This window comes from Rhincodon typus, chromosome 41 (assembly GCF_021869965.1).
Source record: "Rhincodon typus isolate 14 chromosome 41, sRhiTyp1.1, whole genome shotgun sequence".
Lineage (NCBI taxonomy): Eukaryota > Metazoa > Chordata > Chondrichthyes > Orectolobiformes > Rhincodontidae > Rhincodon > Rhincodon typus.
In genome coordinates, this window is record NC_063372.1 from 5,917,279 (window position 1) to 5,928,912 (window position 11,634).

Here is an 11,634-nt window from a genome sequence, read left to right on the forward strand (position 1 = left end):
AGATCTTTGCTGCTGCTAACTCTCACTTCAACACCTAATTTTCTTCCAAGGATTCTGGCACGCGGGGTGCACTCCTTTGAGCATGGCAATCATAGTACTTTGCCTAAGTGGCCAATATTTGTGTATAGATCTTGAACGTGAGTGTCAGTGGGTGATGGTAGCTGAGGATAATTCTGCACTTGCCCAACTTACACTTGGACATTTGGACTACAGCCAGGAATGGGAACTTTATCTGACGTTTTACTTCAATCCACCTAAATCCATCAGTTGCAGTGGCTCTGAGCTTCAACTGATAAGCAGAAGTCTGAGTTGCAGGATATTATTTTCCCATGAGCTATAGTCTTATGGTCTTTTATTTCTGTCTCCTCCTAGGTGCAGCAAACAGAGCCTAAAAGTATCACAGAACTGAACAGCCTAACTGTGTCAGCATTGGGCAATGAGGTGAAACCAACTAACTCCATCTATACCAGGCAGGATGTTGCCAAGCATAAAACTCTGGCAGATGGGGTATGGGTCACTTATAAAACTGGTGTATATGATATTACAAAGTTTGTGGACCTACATCCTGGGGGGGATAAGATCATGCTTGCTGCTGGTGGTGCCATTGAACCATTCTGGGCAATGTATGCAGTCCACAATCAAGAACATGTTTATTCGATACTTGAAGAGTACAGAATTGGAGAACTGAGCCCAGAAGATCAGAAGCGGACAGTCGGGGATGTGGACGACCCTTATGGGAATGAACCCCTGAGACACCCTGTTTTGAAAGTGAATAGCTTAAAGCCATTTAATGCAGAACCACCGTTAGAACTCCTGTCTGAAAATTACATTACCCCAAATGAAATTTTCTTCAAACGAAACCATTTGCCTGTACCAGACGTTGATCCAAAAAATTACTGTTTGCAGATTATGGGAGAGGGGCTGAAGTCCATCCAACTAACTCTTGATGACCTCAAGACCAAGTTCCCAAAGCACACAATAACTGCTACATTGCAGTGTGCAGGGAATCGGCGCTCTGAAATGAATGCTGTGCGTCTGGTAAAGGGACTGAATTGGGGGATGGCAGCTATTGGTAATGCGACTTGGAGAGGGGTCAAGCTTTCTGATGTCCTTAAGTATGCAGGGCTCCCAGAGAACACAAACGCCAAGCACGTCCAATTTGAGGGACTTGATAAAGATCTGAGTGGAACCCCCTATGGGGCCTCTATTTCCATTCGCAAGGCATTGGCTAAAGATGGCGACGTGCTACTTGCGTATGAAATGAATGGTGAAGATCTATCCAGGGATCACGGCTTTCCACTGCGTGTCATTGTGCCTGGAGTGGTTGGAGCACGCAATGTGAAGTGGTTGAGCAAGATCATTGTAAGTAAAGAAGAAAGTCAGAGCCATTGGCAGGTGAATGACTATAAAGGGTTTTCTCCCTCTGTAGACTGGGATACTGTTGACTTCAGTACTGCTCCAGCAATCCAAGAACTCCCCATCCAGTCTGCAATAACGACGCCTTGCAATAACGAATTTATCTCTGCAGACAATGAAGAGATCACAGTGAAAGGCTATGCATGGAGTGGAGGTGGCCGAGAAGTGATTCGAGTAGATGTCTCACTAGATGGTGGGAAGACCTGGAAAGTGGCTGACTTAACAGGGGAGAAGCAGGATGCGGGCCGGATGTGGGCATGGAAACTGTGGCAGCTCACTGTGCCTCTGCCAAAGGGCCAGAAGAACTTGGAGATAATCTGCAAAGCTGTGGACAACAACTACAATGTGCAACCTGATACCGTTGCACCCATCTGGAATTTACGTGGTGTTCTCAATAATTCCTGGAGCCGGGTGAAAGTTACAATCAACCCTAGTAGTGGTTAGAAACTGGATCTGAATGTCTCAGATTACAGAATTTGGCTGTGTACGGTTGCCATGTGGGGTAGCTCTTGACATCATTGCATTAACTACATCTCTAGTCAAGTTCTGTTAATTCTAAGCCATTCTATTTGAATTTGGTTCAGTTTTTATCTGGGGCAAAATTCTTAATCCAATGATTTTGCTGATTTGCATTCATTTGATTAATTTGAATTAACTTTTTTCAAAAGAACAAAACCTCTACACTCTTCGTTCAGAGCAGATTAATGTTCAGAGATGCATCTAGACATTTTATAGAAACAGAAACAGAAATTGCTGGGGGGTTCAAGTCATGTTAGCTCTGCATAGATACTGTCAGACCTGTTGTGTTTTTCCAGCAATTCTGTTTTTGTTTCTGATTTCTAGCATCCACAGTTCTTTGTTTTTTTGTTTAGACGTTTCTAGACATGGCTTAAAAAGTAACACCCAAAAATAATGACCTCTGTTTTGTGTTTGTATCAATTCCCTCGTTTTTGTTTGGGTAGAACATAATGAATGCACTGTCATAAAGTGACCATGATAATGACCCTTGATGCTTGGAGTACAAAATTTCAGAATGTTTAGCTGCAGAATTTTAAGACATGCAAGAAGTTTAAAAACAATGTTGTGACATAACTGATTCCATTTCAAATGTGCTTCATTGGCAATAAAGTACTTTGGGATGTCCCAAGGTTGTGATTGGCGCTAAATAAATGTGGCGCGAAATAAATATGGCGCTAAATTGCTTTGCTTAAACTATTTTCCCATTTTGTGATCTTTATTGCTGCATTGTCTGTTTCTTAAGTAGCTCGTTGAAAAGAAGAATGATTTGATTTGATTTGATTTGAGACTAAAGCAGCCAACTATTGGATGCAATGACTTGCCTATCTCAAGTGACTGTAAAAGATCCAGTGCCACTGCCAAAGAAGAGCCTATATTTATTCTTCAACCTACATTTACTGAAGCGGATTATCTGGTCAATCCCACATTGTTTGGGAAGTTTTGTTGTGCGCGAATTGGCTGCTCCATTTCCTACATTATAATGCTGCACCTGAAAATACTTCAGCCACAAAGCATTTTGGTTATTGAGGTCACAAAATGCAAGTTTGTTCATTCATTCTTTCCTTTCTTGAAATTTTCTGAATCAGCAAATGTATTAACATTCATTTAAGAGTGACCCTGAGAGAGGCTGAATTCATTCTCAAGCTGATTGTTCATAGTATCTTACAACATATGACAATGCCATTCAGCCCTATTATGCTGATGGTAGTTCTTTGAAAGACCTATTTAGTTAGTACCACTGTCCCCCACTCTCTCCCCATTGCAAATGTTCCCTTTTCAAGTATGTACACAATTCCCTTTTGGAAAGTTACCATTGAATCTCCTCCTGCACCCTTGGAGGCAGTCTGTTCCAGATTGTAACTTGTCATGTATAAATAAAAAATGATTTTCCTCCCCCTCGTCTGGTTATTTTTCACTATTATCTGAAATCTGTATCCTTGGGTTACTGACTGTTCAGTTGTGCAGTCAGGTTGAAAGTTTTGTTTGTTGCTACATCACGTGAATCAATCCAGGTGACATGTATAGACACCTCTGAGACTGCTCAAATCCACTGTTGTGCTAAAGTGTCGATGAATTGATAGCTTGCTTGTCAAATAAAATAAATTTGTCATTTTTCTCTTTGTATTGCTGTGCAGCTTCTGATTATGAAAACAATGTGGTGTGCAATAAAAATATAGCTCCATTTAAGAGGCACAGTGATTTTTTTTTAAAAACCTAGTAAAAATAGAATCCTAACAGTGTGGGAGCAGGCCATTCGGCCCATTGAGTCCACACCAACCCTCTGAAGAGCATTCCAACCCCTATCCTATCCCTGCATTTCCTATGGCAAATCCAACTAGCCTGTACATCCCTGGAAACTATGGGCAATTTAGAATGGCCAATCCACCCTAACTTACACATCTTTGAGCTGTCAAAGGAAACCCACACAGACACAGAGAACGTACAAACACCACACAGTTGCCCAAGGCTAGGATCAAACCTGGGTCCCTGGCACTGTGAGGCAGCAGTGCTAACCACTGAGCCAACATGCTGCCCCTGTAATGACTTGCACCAAAGTTCCATTTTAGTATAGGACTGAGTTTGAACCCTGAACCAATTTGGTGCCTGTTTTCTGTTTTGGGTGAGTCTCCATCTAGAATCTTCTTTTTCCCTCCTTGGTTTATTGCCTCTGTCTTCTCTCACACTTGTGTTTATTAGACATCAGTGGTTGGGTAAGATTTCAAGACTACTTTAAAACCAGCCAGTGAAAGCTTCACCAGTGTTCTGAGGCTCATTTTGCTCACTCAATGAGTATATCTCAACTTTCACTTGGCGATTTCCCCCATGGTGGGATGACTGAGATCAGCAGTGTTATGGCTGATGTAGTTGTGAGCAGCAAATATAATTTTGCTCTCAGGTCGTTAAGCCTTGGACTTTTGAATGAGTGTTCCATGGCCTGTTTTAGGTGACTGCAGCTGCACATTGGAAAGTTTTTAACTTTCTATTTGTATACCAGGTATCCTAATCTGCCATGTTTTGTACAGACATAGTTTAGGTTTTCCCATGAATTGGATCTTCCACAAGATACTTTCTTTCTGATGGTCTAATCTGACTGTGTAAACTTTTCATGATTGAAGTTTCATTGTTGGAAAAATTAAGTATGTGGGTTCAAAGGGACTTGTGCAACTTTGAGGGATATTATTGGTGTGTTGGTGGAGAGATGCTCATTTTACTATATTTGCTGGATTTTCTAGAGGATTGTAGTATTGCAGCTGATGAATGGAGAGATGTACAACTTCAAAGGCACCTCTGGGTCAACCTGAGGATTTCAGACTTGTATTGCGCTGCATTATTTAGTTGGATATGTGTAGCAACTTCTGGTCTGTACTGATCCATAGTACTTGTAAGCCATCTCTGATGTCTGGAGCAATCCTGCTGATTGCTCTCCAGCTTGTGCTTGCCATGTTCAAAAGCAAGTTGATCCTTGTCTTTGTATTGATGGCTGCCTTCTTCAGGTGTGTGGTCCAGCTTCACTCCACAGAATGTCAGTGCAAGATCATGTTGCACAGTATTTGGCAAAGAGAGTTGATTTTTGAGGTGTGTTTAGTGTTCCTGTTATCGTGATGAAATCCAGTAACTGGCTTTGTCCAGATTTGGTTTGAGATTCCAATTCTGGAAATATTTCTCTATTAGAATTTAGGTTCCCATCCGAGGTGGATTTGATATCCACAAGGACTGTTTGCAAGGCAAGATCATTTGCAAATTTGCACAACTTAATTGGTAGCATAGTGGTGGTATAGATATTGAAGAATATCTGTGCAAGTAATGAGCCTTGTTGAGGAACTGTGGTGAGTTGACTTTTGTCACACAAGCGGTCACTTAGTCATCTATTTCTTAGCGTTTTCCCAAGCAGCCATTTTTTTTTCTGAGGCAGGGAATGACCCTCGTGACCTTCAGTATCAGTCCTTTAGACCAAGGACTGATCTACACAGGCCTTGCCAGTCTTGGATTTCTTCTGGAATTGGGTCTCTGTGTACAGCAATGGCAAAATCTTGTCACAACAACTACACTTTGGCTGGAATTCTACTTGTTCTTTAAGGTTCATCACTTGATGACTGCTGATTCTCTAGGAGATGATGCATTTCATGTGCATCAGTAATATTGGCGTCAATTTTCCTGGGTCATAGATCAGTTTTACCAATGACCGTTGTCTCCTGCTGTACTTTTGGGATGTGTCTAGATTTGACATATTAATGTACAGTTTTGCCAGCTAACCAATTGGAGTGGAAGATGGCAGCCTTCACGTGGCCCACTCTGTTAAGTGAGAAATCGCAACTGATGCCATCATCCTGACAACTGAACATTGATTTAACAATCTTGCCATCTTTAGAGAAGCAAATAAAGCCACCATACTAGCCGCCTTGAGGGCCAAGCAAAATGCCAGAAGGAACGAGGGTTCACCAATACCTGGGAAAGTCCCTCAATTCTGTGATGTTTTTGAGTTGCATGCTCAAAGACATAATTCTATTGCTTTCACTCTCAAATGGCCTACATGCTAACCATTACTGTACCTGTAGCTGCAGCCTCATGAATAACCACTGCCACTCAAGATATGGCTTGGGCACGTGTGAAGAAAGCATCATCGATTTTGTTATATTTTCCTCTACCACAGTTCAAGAAGCCACTTAGACCACTGCCATCAAGTTGGAAGAGCTACAGATTACCAACTTCCCAAAAAAAGTTCTGGATTTAACATGGCCAAAGCCAGTGTTTCCAAGTGCATTAATCCAAACTTTATATATCTCTGACTTTCATAGCCTCGTGGGTGGCTGTTAAACAAATAATGCCAAAGACAGAGAACTCTGGACTGGATGTTTGCAAAAAAAAAAATGAGCAAGGAACTTTTCAAACTACTTACTAGCACCAGAACTATTGCTCAGACCTTGCTGTTGTTAGCAAAGATGAAGGTGAGGATGTGTTTTATGTATCCCACAAAATATTCCCCAACAGCCAGCGTAGGCTCATCAGTACTCAAATTGCCTTTGAAATTCCTGTGATTCTACTGATGAATTGCACTGTGAAACCTGGCCAAAGCTGCTTGGGACTGCTGTATGGCAGCCATTGAAAATGCAGTGATCTGAATTCTTGTAACACCAGAATATTATCACTGGTTGGTTGTCCTCCTTATCACTACTGCCAGGAAGAATACCCCAACCAGACAAAGAGGAATAAAACCCAAAACAGAACAATTCTTGTTTTATGCTTGTTGGGGGCTGTGGAATGTTAGAAATGTGTACCAAACTCCTCAGCTGAAGCTGTTCTGCTGACTGGAATGTTAAAATGATGGATTAGTCAGTACAAATTTTGTTTTTTCAAATTTATACAAAATGATCAGTTCCACGATGAAGAGATTAATCTAACTTCCTGGTCCTGTGCTGTAAACATGACTCAGTTTTTGTGATGCCTAGTTCATATATTACTGGAAAAAATTGCAGTTAAACAATTTCCAATAAAGTATGTAGTATTTCTAGTATGAATGCCTACAGATTAATAAATTCAATAACTGTACTGTGTATAAGGAAACCACTTTTTGATGATACTCCATCAATTCTTAATCATAAAAGATATAAAGATAACAAGGTTGAAAAGAAGGCAAGTTTGATATGGTTTTAAACAGTCTAAGTACTTTTTGAATACTAATGTTGATGTAATTCTGAGATACTGTTGAAGGATATAGAATTCTTTTTGTCATTTTTTTGACTACGGGTCTTATGATTTTGATATATTGAAATAAATGCAGTAATATTTAAATTTTTAAGTGACCAACTTGCTTCCCAAGCACTTCTGCTCTACAGACTGAGTTCTACGTGTACCATTTACAGTTTCAACCAGTGTGCTAAAAGGCATGTTTCCTGCGCTATTCATTGTTTGAGCTCTGAGTCTGGGGGAGAAAAAGGACTTTGATTTTCTTTTAAGCCTCTCTATTACATTATGTTTTGTAAAATATATTCTGTCATGGTTCTGTTTTATTAAATTAATTTATTAATTACATTAATTTAGAGTTCGCAATTTGAGTGCTTTAATGGGTTTGAGGATCAGTTGACTGACGAGTTTGCCATCTGTCCCAGAGTTGTGCTTCCAAGAAAACCATTTCTGGTATGGGGAAAGGCTTCAAGGGTAAACACAATATATGTGATGGAATACTCTGCACTTGTCTGGATAAGTATGGTCCTCCTAACAAAACTCAAGAAGCTCAGCACCATCTAAGATACCCTCTTGAGCGGCACCCTATGTGCCACTTTAAAATTTCACGATCCACCACTGGTACTAAGTGACAGTGTGTTTCGTATATAAGATGGTAAACCCCTTTGACAGCACCTTCCAAGCCTATGACTTGTACTACTTAGAAACAGGAGAGCAGCAGATGTGTGGGAACACTGCCACCTGTAAGTTCCCCTCTAAGCCTCATACCTTGAACCTTTCCTGATAACTCTCTGTGGGTACTTCCCCATGGACTGCAGGGTCCAAGAAGGCAGCTCAACACCACATTCTCCAGAGCAATTAGGGGCGACCAACACATGCTGCCCTTACCAGTCATGCTCGCATTCTGTGAAAGAATTTTTGAAAGCGTAATGCATTGTGAATTTGACCATTTCAGACTTTAGGTGTACTCTTGTTTGAAATTTCCAAGGGAGTTTAAATAATAATGCAACTTTGCCTTAAATAAAACTTACTGGCAGAGGGCCTTCTCACTCGACCCTCAACTGACTACTTGGACATCATGGTATATGAGGAGAAATTGAATCAACTGTTGATATTATATGCAGCCATTCAATTGAACAACAAGCATGCTTACTCTGAGGTAAATACATTTTTAAAAATATCATAATTGGACAGAATAATAAACTTCACGGTATTTGAAGTAGATCATTTTTACCAGTTTATTAAGAGTGCCGGTTAAAACAGTATGAATGTGTGTGACTAGAACCTGTGCTAACAATTAAACAATGTATACTAACAAGGGTGCTTGTGGCACAGTGATAATGCCCCTGCCTCTGAGCCAGGAGGCCTGGGTTCAAGTCCCACCTGCTCCAGATGTGTGTAATAACATCACTTAATGGGGTGATTAGAAAATATCAATATGTGACAACAATAAACAAACATGCTTGAAGAATGGTCGCTGGACCCGAAAGGTTAACTCTGTTTCTCTTTCCATAGATGCTGACAGACGTGCTGAATTTTCCTATAAATTTCCATTTTTGTTTCTGATTTCCAGCATCTGCAATTCTTTATATTTGTCTAGTGTTTAACTCACATCTACATCTCTTCAGTGCATGATATGCTGTCTCCATCTTGGAGGCAGCTTTAATAATGTAGGAGTTCCATTTGACGTCAGACGTTGGTAAGGCTAAGAAAATAAATACACGTGGCAGAACGCAGAATGAAACCATCAAAGTTGAAGGTGAGCGTTTGTTGGTTTCATGTGTAAGATATGGAGAAACGTTTAGATATTTTCTTCCAGAAAAGTTAAAACCAAAATCTTTTTCTTAAACTAGTCAAGTATAATATGACTTTCACATGATTAAACCGTAGTATCCTAAAGGAACAAAAATTTAAACAGTTTCATCTGCTAATTCTAAAGAACTCAAGTATTGCTGAAAAAGATACATTTTGTCAAAGCTCCTCTTTGTGTACTCATCAGGACAGTTCATAAGAATACTAATTCAAGGGGAAAACCAACATTTATATGGCATGAGAGGAGGATGTTGATTGGTTAGCAAGTGGATGCTATACTTACAAACTGACCTTCTGTGATTAATGCACAGGGCCATCCAGATCTGCATGTCAGAACTCTGCAATCTTTCACCATTTAGATAATCTGCTTTTTTTTTAAATTTTTGCCAAAATGGAAAAACGCACATTTTCCCATGTTATTCTTCACTTTATATCTTTTTGTAATCTTCTTGTATTCTCTTTACAACTTGCATTCTGACATATCTTTGTGTTGTCAACAAATTTGACAACTGTACCTTCTGTCCCTTCATCTAAGTGATTTATAAATTGCAAACACTTATTACATTTTGGCAATTTTTTCCTGTTAGTCCCCAATGTTCTATCTATTGCCAATATGCTACCCCTGACACCATGAGCTTTTATTTTCCATAATAACCTTTTGCTGTAGCACTTCATCAAGTGCCTTCTGAAAACTGTATCAACCTACACAGAAAATCCAGCACAGTGGATTTATCAACACCACATGGACTGCAGCAATTTGAGTAGGTGACTCTCAGGACCCTCTCTGGGGCAATTAGAGGCAGAGAACAAATTCTGGCCTTGGAATGAGGCCACATCTAAGAATGAATTTTTAAAAAAAATCTCCAGTACTACAGTCTTTCCAGAACTCCAATCATAGGCTCAATTGTTTAAATTAAACCTCCTTTAATCCACCAATGCTAGCTATGTCCCTGCAAAGACTGCGACAAACATTGGACAGACAGGAAGGAAATTAGCCACAAGAGTACACGAACATCAACTGGCAACAAAAAAGACACGACCAATACTCACTCATCTCCATCCACATGGATAAGGAAAACCACCAGTTCAATTGGGACATCACCAGGATCCTGGGATAGGTGAAGCCGAGACAAGCACAGGAAGTCCTAGAAGCCTGGTTCTCCACTAAGAAAGCCATCAATAAACGCACAGAGCTCGACCCCATATACACTCCATTACGAAGGAAAACCGGAAGTGAGGTAACCCAGCTCAACGGACACCAGAGGTTAAATAACAGGCAGGAAAACACAACAGCGCTTCATTGGAGGCTGCACTGATGATGTTACCCAACAGGGTAATGAAACGTCTGTGGAACAATGAACCAGCTCGGCAAGCCAACCAACCACATCATCCACAACCCAAGCGACAAATATACTCTTAAAACCTTAGAGAGCTACGGGTGAAGCACGCTCAAATTGGCATGAAAATGGGAAAACTATGCCAAATGACAGCGAACAACTCTATTTCCTACACGGATGCCTAAGGAACCAGGTATTACCACGCAGTGTGAAATACAAACCACCTATCAACAACCCACAAACCCATAGGACAGCAGAACACAATGGCCACAGGATGGTGAAGGTAATGATTAACGACGCACACAACCGGCTCCACAGATATGACAAAGAAATTACATGCCATAAAACTATTTCTAGACGCTACCAACCAAGACTGGGCAACGGACCTAGAATGAGCCATTGACATCAGTCAACAGACCACAAGAACCAAGAAGACAGATCCTTCAGGGAAAAATTAGCCAAACTAACCCACCAAAATGACAACAACAGAGCAGACACCTGGATAAGAAAACTTTCAGACAGGAAACTGACACTGAGAAAGCTGTTCTAATTCACGGACTCAACTACAACCACAGAGAAGCCAACAAGACAGGATTCCTAGCCACACTGAAGACCAATGGCATCAATGAAGAAACACAACAAGCCACAAGACAGACAGTGATCCCGACACTGACTAGAAAAAGCAAACTTCACACTCTAAACGCATCAGAAAGGAAGGCCCTAGAAGGACTGAAAAAGGACAAAAACATCATAATACTACCAGCAGACAAAGGGCACATGACGGTAATACTAAACAAACAGGGCTACCTCTCCAAAGCACATACACTACTAGCTGTCGAGAACAAATACCTGCAAGTGCAGATAGACCCGACACCACAACTGGGCAACAAGATTCTCAACACACTAAGGAGACTCCAACAGTCCGGACAAATCAACAAAGCAGACTGCCTAAGAATGAAACCTGAAGGAACTAACGCCCCCTCCCCCCCCCAGTTCTAAAGCCTCCCGAAGGTACACAAACCGGAAGTACCCCTCAGACCCATAGTCTCCCTGCCAGGGATGCCATCACATAGATTAGCCAAGGAGTTACAAAGGAGACTAAAGCACCTCGTCAGCAAGTCATCCCACTCAATCCACTCAGCCCAAGAGTTCCTCAGCTCCATCAAGGACATAAGAATAGATGATGACGAGACCATGGTATTATTTGATGTTACTGCCCTATTCACATCGATAGACATACCACTAGCAAGAGAAACACCGGCAACGCTACTAAAATGAGAACAAGACCTGAGTGACACCATCTCCACAGACAACTTGCTGAAACTACTGGACCTGTGCGTCACCACCCACTTCATCTTTAACGGCCAAA

The 11,634-nt window shown here is 41.0% G+C and overlaps 1 protein-coding gene across 2 annotated transcripts in view; it reads left to right on the forward strand.

Annotated features, from left to right (window-relative positions):
• suox (sulfite oxidase) overlaps positions 1-3,558 on the forward strand; it is an 18,181-nt gene extending 14,623 nt beyond the window's left edge. For both annotated transcript variants that reach the window (XM_048618892.1, XM_048618893.1), the window contains exon 3: positions 373-3,558. In XM_048618892.1, coding sequence (XP_048474849.1) covers positions 373-1,860 — 1,488 coding nt within the window. In that variant the 3' untranslated portion in view covers positions 1,861-3,558. The remainder of the gene's footprint in view (positions 1-372) is intronic.
• Positions 3,559-11,634: the final 8,076 nt, after the last annotated feature.